Here is a 25923-nt window from a genome sequence, read left to right as displayed (position 1 = left end):
ATCTTGTTTAGAAATTATATGGTAGAGGGGTGATTCTGCATAGTGATATAAAGCTTGTGTCTGCTCTAATTCCTTTAGTTCAGAGATGACTAACCTGTGGCCCTGCACACATTGCTGGACTACACCTACCCATCAGCTTTAATCAGCATGGCCAGTATTTGTGGATGATGGAAGTTACAGATCAGCAGCACCTGAAGGAACATAGTCTAGCTACTCCTGCTTAAAGTTGCAATCCTAGCTATGTCTACACAGAATTAAGTCCCACTGAATTAAATATGGCTTACTGCCAGGTAAGTGGAATTGTGGCCATAGTTTCTAATCAACTTCCTGCTCTTGTAGATTACTCATGCAAGGCTTTGCAGCTTTACTCCTTTTTATGTGAGTGGGATATACACACACTGATAACTAGCTGAATATGTGGAGTAGAGACAGCAACAACGACAATGTAATCAAATTGTGACAGCTCATGACCAGCTTTTTCTTTTCTTTTCTAGAATGCTGCAAACCACTTAGTTTATTTTCAAAAGGGAATCTAGTGTGGGAATGGTAACATTTCAGTTGGGATTGAGGCTATTTTGACTGAGATGAATACAGTATATTTACTTACAAAAACAAGGTGAGCTATTATGATGTACTGAATTCTAAAAAGTTCTGCTTGCTACGTTCTCAAATATATTTCAAATGGCAGAATGCTAACAATACTTTCAAAGAGTAGTCAAGTAAGAAGGCTGGGTGTGAACTGATCTGAATTAGATCCAGACACCTGTGTCTTCAGAATCCATTTCCTTTGAGACACTCCAGGGAGTTTCCGTGCTAGCACAATTGCGTGGTCCCTTCTGATTGGTCCTTGTAGCTCAGTTATTCATGGATTCTAATCAGTGGAAAAGACCCTTCTGTTCAGCATGATTATCAGTGTGGTGACTGTTGTGGTTGTAGATTAGGAGAAGTGGGACAATATTTCAGAGGGGGTGTTACTATAGTCCTCTCAGTGCAATTTAAAGAAGCCTCCTACCACTTTCCGAAAGCTAAGTTCCTATGAAACCAGTAATGCAGCTGATTTACTTAGGGACTTTTTTGATAGGACTGGTATTTGGGGAACAAACTGACAATGACAATGATGATAGCCCTTCTACTATGTTAGAGACACCACAGCATACAATAATAAAGGAGTATTTTAGGGAAGAGTTTGATGATGAAGGTAAGTGATACTTTGCTGTTTCTCTGTTCTGGAAGGAAACCGTTGACTTCTAAATCTTCTTTCATTTATGTAGCCTTACTCTAAAGAGTTGCATTCTTGTTTGATTTCATTTTTTTACTGTTTAATAATAAAATTAATTGATAAAACACTATGAAATATCTATTTTGTATGGTATCCCGTCTTCTAAACTATCAGTACATTCAGTACCACTACAGGAAAAAAATAAAGGATAGAAGCATGAAAGTGAAGACTGATGTTTTGCAATTTCCCCCCAAGTTTAGGAAAACTAATAATTAAAGGCAGTTGTCTTGCAAATATTGTGAGGCTGCTGTCCTGTTCTGCTGTCCTACCTGGCAATATGTCTCACTGAATTCAGTGGCCCTTACATCTGAGTAGACATTCATAGGATTTCACTGTGAGTGATGCATGGAAGGAACAGAGATAAACCAGTTGAACGTGAGGAGTCAGTCCTGATGCATTTCGAATCCTAGAGCACAGCTAATTTATAAAAGGATGTATCCAAAATTAAAGAGTTTCATCTGTTTAAATATGAAGAAAAGGTAACCCAGATAGAAATAGTTTTTACTGTCTGTTCTGAAACATTCAGAAGCAACTGATGTCCTGATATAGTATAGTGTGTTTCCCTGCATAAGAGACTGCACAGCTTTAAAATTTGTGCTATGTGTCCTAATTTCAATATCTTTCAATATCTCTTCTTAACAACTCCTAAGCAGACTGCAATTTTATTTATAGTGCTGCTCTATATGGAGGTAAAGGCAAATGCATTCACAGTACTAGGTTTCTGGGTTTGGTTAATAGTTTGATTCTGGTTAATCATTCTTGAAGGTTTTTAGTGCTGTTTCCTAAGAAGAGAGAGTATATTACATGTCCTCATCTGCCTCCCATACAATTTCCTCCCTTCTTCCAATTTCGTATTTCTATCCCATGGGAAGATCAGTACAGGTGTTATTATTATTTATTATTGTGCCTGTTTGTACCCTTTCTTTAGAAGACATACTAAATGACACCAGTCTTGTACTGAAAGTCCATTACAAAATGGCTTGAAAAATAATTGAATCTGGTTTATATTACATTTGTTTGAATTTTGAACCCTATGTTCAGTGTTATAAACATGTCATAAACCAGGCAAATCACAAACATGATTCAACATGTAGCGAGTGGTCTCTTGGGATCATTGAGCAGTTTTCTCTAGCTCCAGATGGAGTTAAATATAGGCTTTTGCGATATTCAGCTAAACATTCTTGAGTAAAATACTTTTTGTAGGGTTGTTTTTAACCAAATGTAATTCAAGATATATTAAGAATGCCTTTTTAGGTTTGCTGCCAGGTTTTATGCCTATGATCATCACTTGAATGATCTTTAAGAAAGATGTAGGTGCTCTAATATGAGTCCTCTAGTAGAAGAAGAAGAAGAAGAAGAAGAAGAAGAAGAAGAAGAAGAGGAGTTTGGATTTGATATCCCGCCTTTCACTCCCTTTAAGGAGTCTCAAAGCGGCTAACATTCTCCTTTCCCTTCCTCCCCCACAACAAACACTCTGTGAGGTGAGTGGGGCTGAGAGACTTCAAAGAAGTGTGACTGACCCAAGGTCACCCAGCAGCTGCATGTGGAGGAGCGGAGACGCGAACCCGGTTCCCCAGATTAGGAGACTACCGCTCTTAACCACCACACCACACTGGCTCCACACTGGAATAGTAGTATTCCTTGTCAGTGGCCACATTCAAATATCACTCTAAACCACAGTATAGTATGATGAGACTGGGCAATGGTTTGCCTCTGATACATATGCTCTTTCCCTCCCTTTTCTTCCTTGGGCACAGTAGCACAAGGGGAAGTTCAGAATCTGTTTGCTTCTGCTTTTGCTTAACCACAGCTTGTTGTGTTATGCAGATTGAAAAAATGTGGTTAATGTTTAGTTTTGTTGGTTTAAAACAACTCGCCTTCAAACTGTGAAGTTATTTTGTTGTTGGTTTAAACAAACCATAGTTAACATTAACCACAGTTCAGGGTTTGGATTAAATATCTGGAAAATTACTGCTTGTTATATGGCTGTTAAGTCCATGCGTGGTGCAGCCATGAGTTAATTTGCATAGTACTGTACAGTGGTACCTCGGGTTAAGAACTTAATTCGTTCTGGAGGTCCGTTCTTAACCTGAAACTGCTCTTAACCTAAATCACCACTTTAGCCAATGGGGCCTCCTGCTGCCGCTGCACCGCCGCTGCGCGATTTCTGTTCTCATCCTGAAGCAAAGTTCTTAACCCGAGGTACTATTTCTGGGTTAGCGGCGTCTGTAACCTGAAGTGTCTGTAACCTAAAGTGTCTGTAACCCGAGGTACCACTGTATGTCCTAAAATATTCATTCTATTTTACATAATGTGAAATAATGGTTGCATGTTATTGTTTTGCTATACCTCATTGCCACTTCTTTCACTTTTTCAGATGAATGGGAGAAACGATGGGTTCAGTCTAAACATAGATCTGATTATGGTAAATTTCGTGTTGCATCAGGAAGGTTTTATGGAGATAGAGAAAAAGATAAAGGTAAAATAATGCATTCTCCCATCCCCCAGGAGGTGAAAAATGAGATTTGTGACTGAATGCATGCCCTCATTCACTTTTATTCCATTATTGACACAATATTGGCTAGTATCAAAACATCTACATAACTGTCTACAAAACATCTACATAACTAGTGGTGGGCTAGAGAGCAGGGTTTCTGCATCTGAGCAAATTTGTGTCGGTGCAAATAGATCCTACAAGTAATGTGATCCCACACATTTAGCTCCTTAAAAGTCAAACCAGCACTTTAAATTGAGCCCATAAATAAACAGTCAGTCAATGTAATTGGTGTAGAATGAGTGTAACATGATCCAATATGCCCAAATCACATGAGATCCTGGTGGCTGCATTCTATACCAGTTGAATTTTCTGAGCCACATGTAAAGGCAGATCTATAGAGAGAGCATTACAGTGGCCTAGTCCGGATGTAACCAGTGAGTGTTACTTTTTTCCTAAAATAGGGTCAAGCTAAAATGACAAAAGGCACTCCTAGCCACCTGTGCTAGTAAAGATGATAAATTGGATCCCTGTAGATTTAAGGCAGGAGTGGGGAACTGGATCTGAGCAGTAGGAGGCTACCCACCAGTTGTTTCCCTGGCATTGTTAAAAGAAGAAGCTGATCAGTAGTTAGAGCAACCACTTTTGAAGAAGCTCTTTCAGTGACTGTCAGCTGATTGGAGCTGGGAGCATGCCTTCAAAGAGACTGTTGATTGGTGGTTATAGGGAGTCCCTTAAAAGTCTCTGCAGAGGGAAAAATGCTCCTAAAAACAGCATTTCCCCCTCTACCTAGAAAGTGACATGGGTTTAAAGCACTTCTTCCAGTGCTCTGAATTCAGACTGCTTCCTCTGGGGGGATGGGAAGCATGCTATTGCAGCGAATCCCAGCTGATTGTTGGGACTGACTGCACTTTGAAGCTCCAATGACCAGCTGATTGTCAGCTGCACAGGGCTTTCTCACCAAGCACCAACAATCCCTTTTTCCAGACATCTCCATTTTCTCTTTGTCTATTTCCCGATCAATGTACAGGCTCTGTAAATTGTTTCTTGACTAATATTTATGCAAGTTTCTAACTTCCCAGAGTAATCAACATTGGTATTTTGTATATTGGTGGTTTCTGCTCTTGTTAACAATATAACTGACAAGAGGTTATTTAATATTCATATTCTATATAACGCCAGACAGTCTTTGTGGTTATATTATTATAACCATAGTAAGGACAGATTTTGTGAAAGTACAATAAGTCGTTTAAACCATAATTCTAGATCTTTGATTTAATTTTACAGGTCTGAAGGCAACTGAAGACACTAAGTATTATGCAGTGTCAGCAAGGTTTCCGCCCTTCAACAATGAAGGTCAGACGTTAGTGCTTCAGTATACAGTAAAATATGACCAACATGTCGATTGTGGTGGTGCCTATGTTAAACTTTATTCTGCAGACCTGGTTCAAGAGGTTATGAATGAAGATTCTGAATATTATATTATGTTTGGTAAGTTCTCAACATGTCTTATTAGTCAGTAGTCAAAGCATATCCATTTTTACAGTGCAAGCCAAGAGAGAATTGGGCTTAGCACTATAAGGAAATTTCTGTTTTCATATTTTTTGATTCTACATCACTGTATATATCAGTGAGAATCAGTGGCTGCACACAATTCTGTGCCATGACTTATGGTTTAGTCAACTATCTGGTGCAGAAAGCTCAAGAGCGCCTACCATACTCTTCCGATAGTCAAATGAGGAAACATACAACAGAGCAGTTGGCTTATCATTACACTTGAATCAGCTCTTCTGGTTTGTTTTTCTCCAGAAAACCAAAATGTGAAGCCAAGTTCTTGACTTCCCAAACATTGTTTATTTGGAGAGAAAAACCCCAAGAATTGGTTTGGGGATAATGTTAAGCTCAATGGTTTGTTTCCCCACTCAACTAAGGAAGAAGCAGAGTGGGAGAACATGGGCTGCATGCACCAGCATGCACCTTGTGCACCGGTTAGCTTACTAAACCATAATTAATAGCTCAGTATTATGGGCAAACACAGCCCGTTTTTGCTTCCTTATGTTTTGCAAAGTATATTCAATGAGCTGACAACAAGGTTGCTGGATCAGGGTGAAGTCTTCCAGGGAGCTTACAAGCAGGGCATGAAGTCAACAGCTCGCCTCTGCTGCCCCATTGTATGGTGCCAACATTTGATATTGTCTCTGAAGATTTAATTTAGCTATACACAGCATTAGACCATGAACATAAATCTGAACTTTTTAAAAGCTACTGAAAGTAGTAGCTATCAACCCTTTTGACATTTTTTTTTAAACTTGCTGGCAATCAATGTGTCTAACACTTTGCTTATTACTTACAATTTTTGAAAACTGCTCTTTCATCTCCCATGTATGTTGTCTTGAGAGTTAGAAGTAGTGGGATTAAAATGGTTTTAAAATATTAAAATGTTGGTTGCAAGGGACAGGAAGTAAGTAAGTCACCTTCCACGTTTGGAGGAGAAGAAGAAGAAGAAGAAGAAAGTACTATTAACAGCAATTTCTAAATCAGTGGTCAAACTATCATTAACTGACTTATATTTGTGCAGGTAGAATTCTGATCCAAGTCAATTGGGTTTTTAGAGCACTGTTGTTTTCTCCTAGGTCCAGATATATGTGGAGAAGACAAAAAGATAGTGCAGGTTATCTTCAACTATAAAGATGATTATTACTTGATCAAAAAAAACATCACATGCGAGGTATGATCAGTATTTTTTTGGTATCTGAGAAGCATTGTTGATTTCTAAACTTTGTTGCTAGTTTTCCTCTACTAATTGCATTGTTTGTATCTTTCTGTCTTGCTAAAATTCTACTTTCCACACACAAGCAACAGTGAAAAACCCATAGCTGAAGTCTGGGTCAAGTAGTGTTTTTGAAACCAATAGTAACATATATTACAATTATGTTGGCGAGTAAGGGACAGTTTAACCATGGTTTAATGTTAATGAAAAGTGCTAGTGCATGCTGCTCAAAAAGTCCTCAACTGATTCACCGCAACTCATTCACTGCTGCTCCTGACCACACTGCACCAGGACCAACAAGCTACAAGCATTGGCATGTTATATTATCTAAATCAAGATTGTAGTTTGTTTGGAGAGGACATAAGCAGCAGGTTTGTTCCAGGGAAATCAACTACATGTCTGGATTTCACATTCCATTTCTTTTGTTGATACGTATTGTTACTGGGACCATGCAAGCATGCTGGAGCTTTGTTCTGCTTTGCTCTTCCCTGGACCTTTTAGCTGAGTGTGGTGCAGCAACTAAGCCAAAGTTTTGCTTAATGTGTCCTCTGAACCCAGGATCATGGTTAAGCTCTGAACCCAGTATCATGGTTAAGTTGTAGCCAAGAACAAACATTGGCTGATGGGCACCAATCATTATGGTTGCCACTCTTGCATCCTAGGCACCATTTACTTTTGACACACAACCCAAGAAGCAAGGGAAATAGCTCTCACCAACCAATAATAAGTACCATGGCATGTCCTCAATTTTCTGGCCTCCAAACTCTTCAAGCAGTGATTGCCATTTTTTTTCATTTAGTTTATATTCTGTTGCGGCTCACGGTCAGATGCGTCTCTCCCACTCTGCCAAGGTCGGGAGGTACGCGTTCGTTAGTGGAGCTAGAAGGGGGAGCTAAAGCTAAGCTGACCCCGAAGCCTTGGAAGGAGATTCCAGGGTGATATGGCGTTGCTGCAGCACGAAGAAGAGGACCCCCAGACCATTTTCAAGCTCCTAAAAGCTGAGCAAGAAGGGGGAGAAGGGGGAGAACTTCTTCGGTGCTAGTTCCTGCAACCCTCCGCTGACGAGAAGCTCGAGCCCGTGGGTATGTCTGTGGCTACACTTCTAACAAACTGAAGCAAACCTAAACGATTAGCCTATTTTACCTACCGAACTTGCTAATTTACGACTAAAACAAAGTGTTTGATCTTAAAACAAAGTGTTTGAACTTAAATGGCTTTTCGCAACTGACCAAGATTTACCTACAAGCTATATCAGACTGGTTTTTTTCAAAAAAGACGTCTATTCCATTAATACCTAAGACGTTTTAGCCATTTTTTTCTGCTGGAGTTATGAACATAAAGATTACCTGTGGCTTCATTAGTGTTGCGACAGAAACAAACCAAGAAGTCATGAAGAAGAAATAATAAAAAAGACCTCTCCCAAGTGGTGAAATATATAAAGGGGTCTCCAGACTCTTCAGTATAAAATTAACTGTTGTTCACAAGTTAGTTTTCAACTGTCTGTTCACGCTGGCAAAAGGAATACAAGGGGCCAGAGACTCCCAGAGAACGATGGGGAGTGTGTGAGAGAGTGATTGATTACAAAGTTATAAAACTGTCACAAGACTGATAAACATCGCCTCTCCTCTCCCAAGAAGTGTGGCTATTCTCCTTTTCTGGGGATTTCTGTTTGTCTTCGGCTGCGGACTGCTACGGAGTATAAATCAACTTAATAACAGCTAAGAGTACTTCTGCTGACTCATGTGCTCCGACATTTTCTTAGACCGACATTTTCCTGGTTTGAGGAACGGAAACGAACTGTATTAGACTGACATAGAAAGAGAACGGGGTCGAAAATCGCAGAGAGGGAGTGACTCAAACAGCGACATCAGCTGGTGAAATAAAACTTTGCCCTCTTTTGAAAAAGACGTTCCTCTAATAAGACTTATAAGAGCAATTACAGGGATCTTTGCAAGATCTGCAACTATTGAAGATCCCAAAACGCTGCATCATAATCTGCTGAAAGAGACAAGGTCTCATAAATTCTTATAGACCCTATACCCCATTACTGGAATAGCATTCCTGTTACCTCTGGAAAAGTAACGTCTGGAGAGAACATAATAGCACATAACATTATTGCATTGTACATTATTAATTCAAAATACTCCTCAGCTCTTTTCTTATTATTTAAATATACTTTTCGTATTTTCTTCCCCCTCTTTATTTCTTTACAAATTATAAATTGCATTATTATTTTTGTTTCTCTCCTTTGTATTTCTTTTGTGTTTTTGTTTTGTTTTGTTTCTCTGTTTGTTTCATTTTTGTTGTTTTTCTGGTCGTTTTTGTGTGGTTTTTAACTTGTGTCGTTTTGTCTTGTTTTGTTTTTTGTTTCTGTTTTTTTCTGTTTTTTGTTTCTGTTTTTTTTTCTGTTTTTGTTTGCCTAGCCTTTTGCTATCTAATGGTAGCTAACGCAGCTGATATTAGCATCAGATGTCATTAGCTTTGTTGCAAGGTGCAGACTAACTGAACCGCTAACCTGTTTAAAGAATTATACATTTGATCTATTACCCTGAAGGATTAAGTAAATGCAAGGATTGCAATCACTTATATTTATTTGATCTGATGAATTTGTGATATTGCTGTATTGATATTTGGCTGTAACTAATTAGATAATTGTTCATAATCAATTTAAAATATATTTAGTGAAACTGGGAATATATAAAAAAAATAGTGGATACATAGGCCAGAGATCACGATCAGACTGGTAAAATTGTCGTAATTGTATTAAGAAAGATCGAACTTAATTGACATTCATTAATTAATATTGACACGATTGTATCAAGAAAGATTGAACTTAATTGATATCCAATCTGTAAGACAGAAGGGAAGAGAACAAATTACCTAGTGAGCTAATTGAATTTCTTAGTGATGTATGGTAAAAAAACAACTGTGTCAGGTTCTGCGGCAGTATCAGCCTCACAAATCAGGAGAACTTCTGTAATTGACATGGATCAACCATTAGATATGAGAGAATTAATTTTAAGTTTGAAGAAAGATATCCAAGATTTAAAAAATAATGTAAATGAAAAGGCAAAAGCAACAGAAGAAAAACTTATTTCAATGGGAGCCAAAATAGATGAAAATGTGAAAATAGCAGCTGAGTTATCAACTCAGGTCAACAATTTAGTACAAAAAAATTCAGAACTGACGAAAATAGTGCTAGACCTTAAAGGTAAAACACAGAACCTAGAGGAAGCTCAGAAAAAATTACAAAATGAAAATAGAGAGTTGAAAAAGGAATGCGATAAGATAAGGAAAGAAACAGCAGATCTGAAAGCACAGCAGGATTCAACTTTGGACTCTATTGCGATGTTGCAAATGCAGAGAAGGGAGAATACCCTAAGATTCAGAGGACTAACGGAGGACGCAGAGGAAGCAACTGAGAAAAAAATCTCAAAAGAGCTAGCAGCTTGGTTAGACCTAGAAGAAGCAGAAGTAGCACAAAAAATAGAAAAAGCATTCAGAGTCAAATCTAATGTAGCAAAAGTAAACAACTGGCCGGCTGATTGTTTAGTCTCTTTTAACTCTATGGATTTCAGAAACAGAATTTTACAAGCTAGTAACAAGAAGAAATTTCAATCAGAAGGAAATGATATTATCGTCCACAAGATTATTCCAAATCGGTTGATAAAAAAGAGAGAAGCTTATAGACCTCTGGCCGAGGCATTAAAGGCAAAGGCAGTGGACTATAGGTGGGAGTACCCGGAAGGCATCTCTTTTTTCTTCAAAGGGAAACGTAGAAAGTGCCTGTCGGCATTAGATGCAGACAAGTTCTGGAGAAAGTACCGAAAAGACCTCGGAGGAAAACGGCAATTGTTGGGAGAATCAGAGGATATTGAACAAACAGTTGAGAGTTAGGAGACAGATCTAAGAAGGGAATTTATTAAATTATACTGAGGCCTTGAATGTGTAATTTTATTATTATTTTTTTAAACCTGTTGACATATCATAAGAAATAAAGTATGGATTATAAATTTATTACTTGGAATGTAAATGGATTAAATGAAAAATCAAAAAGGAACAAGGTGGAACATATTCTGGTTAAGCAAAAATATGATCTAATCTGTCTGCAAGAAACTCATGTAGCGGAAAAACATAAAAGAGTATTAATAAATAAGAGATTGGGGCTTGAGTTTATTGCATCAAGTAAAGAAAAAAAGAGAGGGGTGGTAATTTATGTAAAACCTCAGCTGGAGCCAAAACTGCTTTATAATGATGAAAAAGGCCGAACAGTGATTATAGAGGTTAAGATCAATAATGAAAAAGTGATAGTTATTGGAATCTATGCACCAAATGAAAGAAAATCCGAATTCTATCAATTCCTGGAAGAAAAAGTCATAGAATATATAGGGGGAAAAATTATATTATTAGGAGATTTTAATGGAGTAGTCAATCCAAACATGGACAGGACAATAAAGAAGAAAGAAAAGAGGCAGAACAAACTCCCAACTACATTTTTCCAACTAATAGAACTCCTGAATTTGTTCGACGCTTGGAGGTTTAAGAACCCAACAGAGAAAGAATTTACACATTACTCAGAGCCACATAAATCGGCGGGACGAATCGACGCGATCTGGACAACAAAGGATTTATTAAATAATATTACAAAAGCAGAAATCCACCCAAGGACAATTTCTGACCACAGCGCGGTCTGGGTTAACTTTAAAGGAAAAGAAGAAAAGGTTAAAAGGTGGCAACTTAATGAGAGTATGTTAAACGATGAAAAAATTGTACAGAAGGCCAAGCAAATCTTAGAAGAATATTTTAAGTTTAATTTAAATCAAGGAGTAGATCTAGAGACGGTTTGGGACGCGGGTAAAGCCGTCATAAGAGGCTTCTTTATACAACAAAACGCATTCCAAAGGAAAATAAAGGAGAAGAAGAAAATGGAGATCTGGGAGGAAATTAGAAAAAAGGAAAGGATCCTTTTCCAAAAACCAGATGATGAACCAATTAAGCAAAGTATAAAAATCTTACAGACGCAATTCTCCATGATAATAAATGAAGAGATAGAATGGAAGATAAAATGGTTGAGACATAGAAACTTTGAGTTTGCAAATAAACCTGGTAAACTTCTGGCCTGGCAATTAAAGAAGAAAAAAGAAGATAGAATTATCAATAAAATTAAAATTGAAGACAAATGGATTCAAGAACCTAAGGAAATTAGTAAAAACTTTGCTAGTTTTTTCGGAAAACTATATAATGAAGGTCCAGAGATTCTGGAAAAAATAATTGATTATCTGGGCAAAAATAAACTACCAATAATACCTAAGGAAAAAACTGAAATCTTGAACTCACCAATAACAGCTATGGAGGTGCAACAAGCTATACAGAGATCAAAATTAGGAAAGACACCGGGCCCAGATGGTCTTCCAGCTAATTACTATAAAAAGTTAGAACAAGCATTATTTCTTCCCATGAAAGACCTAATGAATAATATTCTGGCAAATGGAAAACTTCCGAAAACCTGGAAGGACAGCTTTATTACTCTTATCCATAAACAAGGAACAGAAGCCTCAAACATGGCCAATTACAGACCCATTGCACTGCTAAATAATGATTACAAGATATTTGCAGACATTCTTGCAAATAGATTAAAAATGGTGCTGAAAGAGATAATTCATAAAGATCAAACCGGATTTCTTCCCGGACGATTTATGCAATCCAATATTAGATGTGTGATTAATGTATTAGAATATTTGGATATTAAAATTGATAAACCAGCAGCTATTATGTTGGTAGACGCTGAAAAAGCTTTTGATAATGTGTCCTGGAAGTTTATGAAAAAATTAATGGAAGAAATCGGACTGGGAGAAAATATTTGTAAAGGAATAAATGCCATCTACTCAGAACAATATGCAAAATTGATCATCAACGGAAGAATTACTGAGGAATGCAAAATAAACAAGGGAACCAGACAAGGCTGCCCACTGTCTCCACTGATATTTATCTTGGTGATGGAAGTATTGAACAATCAGATAAGAAGGGATCAGCTTGTTAAAGGCATCACTCTGGGAAACAAAACATATAAAATTAAAGCTTTCGCGGACGATCTACTCGTTATGACTGAAAACCCTAAAGAAAGTCTGAAAAGAGTGTTGGAAATGATTAAAGAATTTGGAGAAGTGGCAGGCTTTAAGCTGAATATTACAAAAACAAAAATGCTTGTCAAAAATGTAACCGCAGAAGAAAAGGACGACTTAGAAAAAATATTGGGCTTGAAAATCTCTTCCAAAGCGAAATACTTGGGTATTTGGATCACCCCTAAGAACATAAACTTATTTCAGGACAATTACACCAAAACTTGGCTAGAGATTAGAAAAAACTTGGTAACCTGGAGTAAACTAAAATTAACATTTCTCGGTAGGATTTCCATTATAAAGATGAATGTGCTTCCAAAATTAATCTTTTTATTTCAAATGATTCCGATACTTGGTGAAGCAGGTTGTCTCAAGATATGGCAAAGAGAAATTTCCAAATTTTTGTGGGAAGGGAAGAAACCCAGGATTAAACACCTGATCTTAATAGACATAAAAGAGAGAGGAGGCTTTTCCCTACCCGACCTAAAACTTTATTATGAGGCAGCCTGTTTCACCTGGTTAAAAGATTGGTGCACGTTGCAGGATCCGGACCTCCTGGACCTGGAAGGTTTTGACAACCGTTGGGGATGGCACGCCTACCTAATATATGGAAAAGCGAAAATCCATAAAAATTTTACCAACCATATAATAAGAAAGTCACTCTTTGCTGTATGGGAAAAATATAAAAACCTGATGGAGCCTAAAGTCCCGTGGTGGACTTCTCCAGTAGAAGCCATAGCAGTAAAACGGAAAAATACTCAGGAAAGCTGGCCAACATATAAAATACTTCTAAAAAATGAAGATAACCAAATAAAATTAAAAAAATTTGAGGAAATAAGAGAACACATTTCAGACTGGTTCCAATACCATCAGTTATTTGAAAAATTTAAATCTGACAAACAAAAGGGGTTCTCAGTAGAAACTTCCCGATTCGAATCTGATCTTGTAAATTCTAAAAGAAAAACTCTTTCCAAAACTTACCGACTCCTCCTTGACTGGACAGTCAAGGAGGAGGAGGTAACAGTGGCAATGGTGAGGTGGTCTCAGGATTTTGGCCATTCAATAACCATGGCCCAATGGGAAAATTTATGGAAGATCAACTGGAAATTCACAAATTGTTACACGATTAGAGAGAACTTTCAAAAAATGCAACATCGATGGTATCTAACACCATGGAAACTCTCAAAAATGTATAAAAATGTGTCAAGCAATTGTTGGAGATGCGGAGACTCAGGAACATTCTACCATATGTGGTGGACATGTAGGAAAATACAGGTATTCTGGGAGAGTATACACGCAGAACTGCAAAAAATTCTAAAGATCTCATTCAATAAAAAACCAGAGGCCTACCTCCTGGGAATAACAGATTTGGATATTCCACAAAAGAGGAAGGGTATCTTTTTATATGCGACGGCGGCAGCAAGAGTTTTGATCGCAGCAAAATGGAAGAGTAATGAAATCCCCTCTATACAAGATTGGATCCAAAAGCTGACAGAATATGCCGAATTAGATGGTTTATCAGAAAAAATAAAGAATAAATCCAAACAGGAATTTGTTTCTAAATGGGAGGTTTTCAAAGAATATCTGAAAAACAAATATAGTAGTTTAAATTCTGTTGCAGCATTCGAGGAACTTCAGTAATAGTTGCTAGGTAGAGAGAAGAAATTAGATTTATTGAGAATAAGTTTAATTATGAAAAAAAATGTGTATTGGCAATAAGTAATTTGAACTTGAAATATGGAATAGACGGGAAGTTGGGTCTTTAGTGTTAAGACCAATAGATGTTTTATTGTTTGTCAAGAAAATTACGCGTCTATGGTTATTTTTGTAATTTGTGTGTAATTTGATACTTGTGGGGGGGGTTTTTTGTGTGTGTGTTTTCTTGTTTTTTCTTGTTGTATAAATAAATATTTAAAAAAAAAAAAAAAAATAGTTTATATTCTGTTGCAACATTTAACAGGAAAAACCAGCAGTCAGTTTGGAATATGAGAAAAGAACTCTCTACTTATGTAATAATGTTTATTATTTTTCTTTTTCGAGACCGATGACTTTACCCATCTCTACACTTTGATACTACGTCCAGATTTAACATATGAAGTGAAAGTTGATAATTACGTTGCTGAGGCTGGCTATCTAGAAGATGACTGGGACTTCCTTCCTCCAAGGAAGATAGTTGATCATGAAATGGCAAAACCTGACTACTGGGATGAAAGGGAGCTTATTGAAGATCCCATGGACAAGAAACCAGATGTAAAGTTTCAGTATCATGGTTTCTCTTTCTATATAGATATATACCGTATTTTTCCTTCTATAACACACAGATTTTTTCTTCTAAAAAGGAAGGGGAAATGTCTGTGCGTGTTATTGAGCGAATGTGTGGTCCCTGGAGCCAAATGGTGCGAGGGGAGGCAAAAAAAAAGCAGGCAAAAATCGCACGTCTCCTAGAAGGGAAAGCTGAAAAGAGGAAGTGGCTGCTTTCCTGCATTCTGCCTCAGGGTCTTACTGCCCACCCACCTCTGTTTCCTTGCTGTGTTTGCTCAAACGGAACAAAGAGCAGGGAAAGCCCCTCCCCTCCAGGCAAGCAGAGGGGAAAACATGCAGGAGGGAGAGAGAGAGAGCGCGCGCGTGTGCGAGCTGGCTGGCTGGCTTGGGTGGGTAGGTGAGAGAAAACTTTTGCCTTCCTTTCCTCCCTCCCAGTTATACCCCTCTCCTGCATTCTTAGCCAGCTGCTTCTCTGCACACCCCTCTCGTGCTCCTTGTCCATTCTGTGTTTTTCCTTCCCTCCCCACTTAAAATGTGGTTAAAAAGCATGGATCCACATGGATCCTCAGGATCTTTGCATTGGGTCACCCCAAATTCACCATAAGATCACATAGCATGTCCATGGCTACAGCCTGCCCCCCAAAAATCACGCACCCACTGTTGCCTGGGGCTGCAATGGTGCAAAAATGTGGTTAAAAAGCATGGATCCACATGGATCCTCAGGATCTTTGCATTGGGTCAGCCCAAATTCACCATCAGAGCACATAGCATGTCCATGGCTACAGCCTGCCCCCCCAAAATCACGCACCCACTGTTGCCTGGGGCTGCAATGGTGCAAAAACGTGGTTAAAAAGCATGGATCTACATGGATCCTCAGGATCTTTGCATTAGGTCACCCCAAATTCACTATCAGATCACATAGCATGTCCATGGCTACAGCCTGCCCCCCCCATTACACACCCACTGTTGCCTGGGGCTGCAATGGTGCAAAAACGTGGTTACAAACCATGGATCCACATGGATCCTCAGGATCTTTGCATTGGGCCAGCCCAAATTCACCATCAGAGCACATAGCATGTCCATGGCTACAGCCTGCCCCCCCAAAATCACGCACCCACTGTTGCCTGGGGCTGCAATGGTGCAAAAACGTGGTTAAAAAGCATGGATCTACATGGATCCTCAGGATCTTTGCATTAGGTCACCCCAAATTCACTATCAGATCACATAGCATGTCCATGGCTACAGCCTGCCCCCCCCATTACACACCCACTGTTGCCTGGGGCTGCAATGGTGCAAAAACGTGGTTACAAACCATGGATCCACATGGATCCTCAGGATCTTTGCATTGGGCCAGCCCAAATTCACCATCAGAGCACATAGCATGTCCATGGCTACAGCCTGCCCCCCCAAAATCACGCACCCACTGTTGCCTGGGGCTGCAATGGTGCAAAAACGTGGTTACAAACCATGGATGCACAGGGATTCTCAGGATTTTTGCATTGGGTCACCCCAAATTCACCATCAGATCACATGTCTGTGGCCACAGCATGAAGCACAAAAATGATACATCCACTGTTTCATTCAGAATGTTTTTTCCCTTGTTTTCCTCCTCTAAAAACGATGTGCGTGTTATGGTCAGGTGCGTGTTATAGAGCGAAAAATACGATATGTACATTAAAGCTGTCTACTTCCCCAGTTGCATTCTGTCCACTGACCATCTCTTGTTGTCTCAGTTGAAGTCAGTGGGTGTTGCAGCTGTGCTTATAATTCTATGATTTGCTCCAACAACAGTCTGATATCCATCATTCCCTTTCTATTATTTCTATTATTAAATAATTCTTACTTCAGTCAATTTCACAATGGTAGCTAATTATTACTTCCATTTAGCAAATGGAGGAGCTGAGGCAATATATGATCATTTACTTGCCTGGGGCTGAGTTGGGTTAAACTCTAAAATCAATTCTACATCTCAGTGACATTTGTCTTTGCCTTTACAGACAAATGTCTGCACCCAAGCAAACATTTATGCATTCTTTATACACAAAGCAGCATATGTCACTTTTGCCAGGACTTCTTACTTGACCTGACCAGATGAGGGCATAGATGGCAAATACCCAAGTCTTATAGATAGTTCCCCATTCTGGACTCAAAGCCCAGCACCCCAAGCCCACAGATAAGGATAACATCAAAACAAGCCAATTAACTTATATCAAAGGAAGTGAGTATGAACATACATGAGCTCATTGTTACATCAACTACCAATTAATTGTGGGGTTATATTGACTACCAAGATGGTGTTTGTAGTGCTTCCAGAACAGTTCACCTTTGGTTCAACACAAAGTTCAATGCAGTATATGTCCATCACGGGATTAATACAAACAAATTTCCATGCCTGGTAGTAGTTGCAGTGAATTTTGTTGAATGCCACAGAACCTAAAAGCTTGTTAAGCGTGGTAACATATGAAATGCTAGATGATAACAGAAAACAATATAATAACCAATACTTATTTTTATGTATTTATTTACATATATATTTTGCTACTCTTCCAACACGGAACTCAACTTACTAATCGGTCAATGTGATATTAAATGAGCAAGCATTTTAATAAACTGTCAGGATTATCTTGCTGCTAAAATAGATGTTTGAGAAAACAATCTTTATTGATTATATGAATGCATACTGTTTTAGGATTGGGATCAGCCAGAAAGAATTCCTGACCCAAATGTCACAAAGCCAGATGACTGGGATGAAGAAATGGATGGAGAGTGGGCACCACCATCGGTTCCAAACCCGGAGTACAGAGTAAGCTTGGTATAGGTCTGCATAATAATAAATGCAGAGACTTAGATGGTAAACAGTAGGGGTCGTATACCCAGAGTAGACCCATTTAAATGGATAGATTTAAGTTAGTCAAGTCCATTGAATTCAGTAAGTCTCTGAGTATGACTTACTCCAGGGATTGTCTACCTGGTGCCAAGTTTGTGTCCCTTGAGCATCTTTGGTTTTTGGTTTTGTTTTCAAAAAATAGGCATTCCTTTACCCATGGAGGAACTTTTCTAAAGGGTGGGGTTTCTCAGTGATATTCTGTGTTGAGAGAGATGTATTTTTTTGGGGGGGGGGGAGTCACACATATGGCATTTGTGTGAGGTCCAGGGGTGAGGGAGCAGCAGTGACTGCACACTCTAATCTTGTCTTATGCCATACGCCCATAGCAGCCATTTTGTAACAGGCACCCACAGCACTTCCTCAAAATTCAAAGTGTGCCCACTGGTCCAAAAAGGTACCATGCTTAAACCTAAGGCATTTTATCTTACTACCTACTCTCCTGTTCAGTCTTCCTGAATCTACCTTCATCTGGCTTTGTCTGTATTTCTCAAGTCCCCCAACCTTAAATGCCATCTCTTGAACCAGTATCTCCCTTCAAGCAGCTATAGCCCATCACTTACTAAGTCCTCAAATAGGTACTGCTTTCTCTGTTTTTCTTGCTGCTCTCTTTTTGACCCACTGGTTTGGATTCCTCTTTCTCTTTCTCTCTCTTTCTTCCAAGTAGTTGCTGTCTCCAGTCTGCTTTTCCTACTCTCTACTGACTACTCTCTACTGAAATCATTGTCTATGCTTTTCTTCCATTACCACGATTGTCACATGGTATTTTTAAGTCCTTGCAGAACTTTTCCCCACCTTATATTATCAGTTTCAAACCTTTAGTTTTGCAACTTTTAGTTTTGCAGCTCGAATCCCTGGTTGTGTCTCCACCTTCACTTCTCTTTCCATCACTTCTTGCTTTCTCCATTCCAGTCACACCTCATCAGCTCCCCCCCTCCTGTTTCCATTCCTGTCCCCCTCTCCCACTTGTATTCAGGGGTGTGCAGAGGCAGCGGTTCACCCCGGGTGCCATGGGGGGGATGAAAAGATGGGCCCTGCCTCCCCCCAGCTGTAGAGCGGCCAAGGTTGGGCACAGTCCATATGGGCTGCTGCGCGTGCGCACTCCTTACAGCCGTCGCGTGCAAGCAGTAGTCTGTACAGCTGCCGCACATGTGCGGCATCCCGTACAGTCATCACACATGCGCAGTCCATACAGGATGCTGCACATGCACACTCCATACAGGCTTCCCCGCCCCAGGTGCCGGAGAGGGTTCCTCCGCCACTGCTTGTATTATCTTCAGATTAAGACAGGGGTGAGGAACCTGTAGCTCTCCAGCTGTTGCTAGACTCCAACTCCCATAAGCCCCAGCCAACATAGTATGGAAGGGATGTTGAGAAGTGGGAAACCAACAACATATGGACGGCTACTTCCCCATCCTAGTGAAATCATTGTTAAAGTACAAGTCAATGGTATATAATTGGTTTTACTTATTGTAAAATAAAGCTGCTCTTGGCATTATCACTATGAAAGGCCCACACTCAAAACTGTAAATAATGTGTCAGTACATATTTAGCAAATGATGATAATACATTCCATATTATTATTTTTATTTCACTAGACTTAGCCAAGATTTATTTTGACTAAATTAGGTTTGGGGGAAATAAACTTCAAGCTTGTCTCAATTGTTCTTTTTTAGGGAATTTGGAAGCCTCGTATAATCAAAAATCCCAATTATAATGGCATATGGGTTCAGCCATTAGTTGATAATCCAGAATACACACCTGATCCTAATCTTTACAAGTATTTCAACATCAGTGTCATTGGTTTAGAAATTTTACAGGTATGTATTTTATAGAGTTTTCAAAAATAATTCCTTAAATGGAAAGATAATTCTTATTACAGAGTCTAGTTGTATTCTGTACCATTATGAGGGAAAAGCTGTCCAATTTTCTAATTTGAATCATTCACAGGAGAAAAATAGCATTAGCAGCCCATTCATTTTGAAAATATGATATACAGTGGTATCTCGGTTTACAAACTTAATCAGTTCCGGAAGTCCGTTCTTAAACCAAAACCATTCTTAAACCGAGGTGCACTTTCGCTAATGAGGCCTACTGACACCGGTGCACTTCCACTGTTCGGATTCCATTCTTAGACCGAGGTAAAGTTCACAAACCGGGACGCTACTTCCAGTTTTGCGGAGTTCATAAACCGAATCGTTCTTAAACAGGACTGTTCTTAAATTGAGGTACCACTGTATTATGTTTCCCATTTGCAGCATTTGCAATTAATTCAAATGGCTGCATGGTCATCTATAGAATCTGCTTCAGTGGTGATCTTCACACCATGTACTCTGGAGTAGGATTATTGTGGAGTAGATAATTTGAGAAGAATGGCCTCTGAGATTAGAAGATTATGATATAGCTGGATTGATGGGATGACAAACCTGTGTACTGGCTTTGAGTATGAATGCAGTGTTAATTCTGAATTTATTAGAATAGGTGCATGCTAAAGTGGTAGACACAGTGGAACTTACTTTTGACTTACATGTATATTGTTGAAATGTGGGGCTTTTAATGCAAAGCCTATGACATCTGCAATCTGAGAATCATTTTTCATTACAGTGGTACCTCTGGTTACGAACTTAATTTGTTCTGCAGGTTCATTCTTAACCTAAAACTGTTCTTAACCTGAGGTACCACTTTAGCTAATGGGGCCTCCCGCTGCCACCGCCGCGCAATTTCTGTTCTCATCCTGAGGTAAAGTTCTTAACTCGAGGTACTACTTCTGGGTTAGCGGAGTCTGTAAGCTGAAGTGTTTGTAACCCGAGGTGTTTGTAACCCGAGGTACCACTGTAAAAGGCTCCAGATACCGTAACTAGATATATAGGTAAGCCTTCCTGATACAGGGAAATAGAAGCATTTTGAATCTGGCTTCTAGTCTTCAGAAAACGAGACAGTTTCCTAAAGAAGAAATGGGGACAATCACCTAATTCCGTACCCTTTGCATGTCATGGTTGAATTCCAACCCATTTTACCTAGTCCATGGCAAACAGAAATTGATTTTTTTAAAATCAAAATTCTACAGAATGAAAACATAAATACAGTAGAATAAATATAAACTTAATATAGATATGAAGCAACAGCTTTGGGACTGTATATATTTGCTTCCATCACAAAATGTTGAATTTCTGGTTGAAGGAATTGGTTACTATGTTATGCATGTGTGAGCTAGGAAGTTTTCCTCAAAATAACAATGAAATATTATATATGAACACTGCCATTTTCTATTGCAGCTTGTTCATATTTTATATTATTTTAGTATACAGAATGAAATAAATTATTTTAAATAAATAGATAGCCACTGAATACAGGGTTGAGAAGAAAATAATGCAGCTTTGTACAGTCTCACTTCTAGAAACCATGTATCACCCATTCTTGCAGCGTTCTATTGTAGCTATAAGGCAGGACTCACATAACCAGCCTCGTCAGCAGAAGCCCTGCACGAGGACTTCAACTTGCGCAATGGGGTTCCCTCCTTCTCTCCCTGTCAGCCCCTTAAAATTGGATGGAAGGAGGTGAGGAGGAAAACCCCCAGAACAGCATGTCGTGGGAGAAGAGAAGAGCTTGCTCCGTCTCACATTTAATTCCACCCGCAGGTTTTTGGGTTTTTTTGCATCACCTTTAATAATTGTATCCAATGTTACACCCAATTTATATTGTGAGCTTTTTCTGGTGAAGCCAGGCTGCACCATTCTTGATGGTGTTAAATTCAGGTAGCGGTCAGAACTCCATTACCTAATAATGTGTCACTGAATTCAATAGGTCTTACTTCTGAGTACACATTGTTGGACTTCCATTATCATATATGGCTCACAAATCTAGCTAGATTGTGTTTACTTCATTAACTCATTTTTCCCTTCTACCTTTTTCATTCCAACAGGGAAAGTCTGGCACAATCTTTGACAATTTTCTTATCACAAATGATGAACAATATGCTGAAGATGCTGGGAATGAAATGTGGGGTCCCACATTTGTAAGTAACGCAATCACCATACAAGAGTGGCTGCATTGAGATGGTGCAGAAGGGCTTCTGCTAGTATACCTGCACAGCTCCAGGTGTCCAGGCATTTGTATAATTACCATAAGAGCCTGCAGCAGTCTCACCACTACATTCTGCACTACCTGGTTCTAGACCAGGCCCAAGGACTTCCCCACATAGAGTATACTGCAGTTATCAAGTCTTGAGGTTACTTATGCATGGATTACGGTTATCACAATTCAGTTATGGTCATAGCTGGTGTACCAGACAAAGTTGGTGAAAGGCATTCCTAGCACAGGTCACTTAGACCTCTAACCACAGATTTGTATCCAGGAATACCAGTACCTGGTTCTGATTGCCTTATGAAGCACCTGAGCCCTACTGCATTGGCAGAAGAATCCCCCTGTGAATTGATCCAGGCTGTTGATTGCTGTTATCATTAGCTCACAAGAGAATTCCTCTAGCAATACAGTAAGGCTCAGATGCTTCATAAGGTAAAACAGGACCAGGATTCAATGGGGTATCTTTGCTGGTCTGAGGTACACCATCCTTGGGCCTGAAGGACTAAGGAAAATGTGGGTGAACAGGGGGTAAGTTGTAAAGCAAGCATAATTTGTGTGGGTACACAATATTCCATTACTATTCAAGAAATATGCCAAGTTCCTTATAGTCTGATCCTGACACATATCTGCTTGATACTATATCTTGTTAAGTTCAGTCAGTCCTGTTCGAGCAAGCTGTAATCCTGTGCACCCTTACCTAGAAGTAAATCTTGTTGAACATAGTAGGATTTACTTCTGTGTAAACATGAATAGAATTATTAGACTGCACATCGTGCAGAGTTTAGTTAACCATAACTAGCACTAACAGGATTCATAAAATCAATACTATATCTACTGTACATAATATTTTTATACATAGAAGTAGCCAGTAAAGAACTGTAGAAATGCATGCTTCCATTATTACATTGTAAGAAACAAAACTGATGTAGTTCCAAACATATTAAGATCTGCTTGAAAAACACAAGCTTTAGGTGTTAAGGGAAGCTAGTTAAATTCTTTTGAAATTATGAAGAACTTACTGAAAACTAAGGAATAAATGTACAAATGTAGCTGTACAGATTGCACAAAAATAACAAAAAGCCCAGCAAGGTATATACAACACTAAATAAAGTGACAAAAATATCTGAGGGTGGGAAAGTTTTCAGTGTTGCATCACGTCTGATTATTAGGAATTTTCATAGTGACTTTAGATTGGGGGAAAATACCTTCAGAGTTAAGGCTTGAACCTATATTTTCAGTTTGAGGCCCTCTTTCTCACTGACTCTTTGCCAAGAAGGAAAGGGAGGCAGATTTCAAAAACAAATCTCTTACGGAAACTTATAGAAGTAAATGTCTGCATTTCATATTCTGGCTGTGACATTTACATTTTTAAAAAATTGACTCGAGGTAATGTATTCCTATAACCTTCATTTGGTCTTAACACATGGAATACTATTGAATAAGTTATTTGCAGCTTATTTATATTAATATTTAACATGGTTTTTCATCTTGCCAACATGCTTTACAATTCTTGTTTGAATAAACAGGAGAGAGAATGGAAGAGAAGACAGGGACAAGATGTTGTGTATAAAAAAATTAATGAAAACGAGGAACCGAAAGGAAAAGAAGGCAAGAAAGAAAAAAGGAAGAAAAAAGATCGCAATGTTAAAGATGAGCTCTAATCAACCAAATTTTATTGCATAGTTACTGTAACTCATGGTGGAATTTTTTTCAACTTCTAAATATTGTATTTATTTTCTAAATATCTGTTACTGAAACTAAAATGCAGTGGCAGTAAAAAGTTCTGACAACAATTGTTATGCTAATAAGTGTGGGTAATGGTGGTACAAGCAAAATGGTTGGGTCTCTTATTTAATTCCGGAGGGGACATCGACACATACAGAGACACATAGATGGATGCAACTCATGTACTGTGGGGATGTAGAAAATAGCAAAGAACCACTGGCTCAGTCAGAGGTCATATTCCTTGATACCTAAACTAGGGATAGATTGAAATGTCTATAACAGTTTACTACATCATTTGCAGGTGGCAATTTGATTGCTGAAATGGTTTTACAGGGAAGGAATTCCCACTGTGGTTGTGGGTGGCTGCTCAGCTTTCTAAAATAACTTTTTAAAACTCACCAACTTTTAGAAATTAAGCAAAATGGAAGCAAAGAAGGCCCGTTCTCATGGTAAGTTGACCCTCTATAACTACCCACCCCAAGTTAGCTAATTGTATTGTAGTGCCCCTTCTCTTTTTTTGGTTACAGGTTTCCCCTGACATCACTTTTTTCTCCCTCCCCCCAAAGTCTGGCATATTGTAAAACAAATGGAGACTAGCTTTGCTGTAAACTAGGAATGTTGCATGGGCTGCTTTTTCCCACTTTCTCATTCATACATCTTCCCTGCCCTTCAATGGGTTCTGTAATTATACTGTAGCATTGCTTCTGCACAAAGGAGACAGTGATATCCAACAGTTGAAACAAAATTCTGGCTGAAACTCTGCCCCTTTAAATCTCTACCTAACCTCTATTTTATACATGTTTTGGGTAGACAAGCTTAAAACATGCAGGTCTGCAGATAGCAGGTGTAAATGGCACCTCACATGACCATCATAGTGATTCAACCATATACTATTATACTAATTCAACTACAACTTACAGCTGAGAATTCACATGTGCACCTCTTACACACACTGAGGTTCCTGAACTATTGTGAATTGTTCCATTCTTTATAAGTTCTCACCACAAATGCACATGGAAGCATTATGTAGTCATATGGCACAACACTAAGAGGAGAGATAGTTGCCTGGATTTCCACCCAATATATTTCGAGTATGTAACTTTCCACTATCAATGTATAGCATAAGTAGGCAGTGACCACTGGACTGTGTAGGGTTCCTAGGTCACAGAAGCATGCCCAAGTTGTTCCTGTCTTCTGCCCATCCTCCTCCCTTAAAAAGATACTATGGTACAGTTGTACTTAACAAAACAGAAAGGACTTATGTTGGTTCAGAAGGGCTTCCTTCTCTCACAGTTGCTTCACTGCTCTGAGAAAAGTTACATTGCCTCCACCTGTTCTGGTTCTCCCCGTCCTTACCCTTTGCAAAGGAAGAGTGGACACTTAAGCATTGAAGTTTTTTAATACTTAAATCAAGGTAAGGCACTTACGTGCTAAGTGCAGATTCATACCACAATAACTACATTGCATGGGGATTGAAATGCATAGGATTGCAGCTTGAATTAGTTAAAGGTGCCACATAGGCCTTAACAAAGGACCCCATCAATTTCCAGACCTATGGGGAAATATTCTACCCTCTCCCCACTTACTCACTTCTTTATCTTTTCCCAAGAATGTGGAATAAGGTATAGAGATACTAAGTGCACTAGGACCTGAGACACCAGGGTTAAAATCACCACTTGGCCATTAAAAACTCACTGTGTGACTTTGGGCCAGTCACTGTCAGACCAACCTACCTCACAGGGTGGTTGTGAGGATAACATGGGGAAATGAATGAATGCATGCCATCTTGAGCTCCTTGGAGGAAAGGTGGAATGGATATAAATGCAATACTGATAAATAAGGAATAATCATAATAAAAAGTCTATATCCAGCCTGCCTGTCCCTGATTTTGAATTGGAGGGTTGGGGTCAGATTTTGAATCATGAAAATAAACCCAACTCAGAAATCAAAGAAAAAATAATCTGGGATACAGCCAGTATATTCAGGCCTATGAACATTGGACCTTACATGTTAGGTCCTTGGCAAATCCAGTGTGTAGCTATCTGCTGGGACAGGCTTGCCTGGGTGAGGTGTGCAGGCAGTGGCAATCCGTGCTCCCATACTAATATATAGGCTCTGCACACTGAGTTATCATCTGAACTATCCCAGGCACCCCTCTACTTTTTGTAATAGTATTTTAGGTTTGCCAAAGTGTTTATAGTCTCTTTAGCCTCACAGCAACCTTATAAAGTAGATCACAGAGTCCGCTTAATCAAATGCATCCTTCTTGGTAATCCACACAAGCTTATGCAATAATACATTTGCAAT

The 25923-nt window shown here is 38.9% G+C and overlaps 1 protein-coding gene across 1 annotated transcript; it reads left to right on the top strand.

Moving 5' to 3' along the window:
* Nucleotides 1-935: 935 nt before the first annotated feature.
* LOC309345284 (calreticulin-like) lies at nt 936-25486 on the top strand. The gene is made up of 9 exons (XM_081868282.1): nt 936-1198; nt 3657-3758; nt 5061-5264; nt 6407-6501; nt 14703-14912; nt 17614-17727; nt 19485-19628; nt 21731-21823; nt 23418-25486. Exons 1-9 carry the CDS (start codon nt 1036-1038, stop codon nt 23550-23552), a joined length of 1260 nt encoding a protein of 419 aa, XP_081724408.1. The 5' UTR covers nt 936-1035; the 3' UTR covers nt 23553-25486.
* The last annotated feature ends 437 nt before the right edge of the window (nt 25487-25923 follow it).

This window comes from Podarcis erhardii, assembly GCF_964252035.2.
Source record: "Podarcis erhardii genome assembly, chromosome: 6".
NCBI classification, from domain to species: Eukaryota; Metazoa; Chordata; class Lepidosauria; order Squamata; family Lacertidae; genus Podarcis; species Podarcis erhardii.
The sequence above is the reverse complement of the archived record's forward strand: the minus strand, read 5'-3'. Positions and strand labels throughout refer to the sequence as shown.

Coding starts and splice junctions, on each gene's coding strand:
- LOC309345284 (XM_081868282.1), top strand. CDS start 1,036: ATGAAACCAGTAATGCAGCTGATTTACTTAGGGACTTTTTTGATAGGA. Junction 3,759..5,060: donor AGATAGAGAAAAAGATAAAG/GTAAAATAATGC, acceptor TTAATTTTACAG/GTCTGAAGGCAACTGAAGAC. Junction 14,913..17,613: donor CCATGGACAAGAAACCAGAT/GTAAAGTTTCAG, acceptor ATACTGTTTTAG/GATTGGGATCAGCCAGAAAG.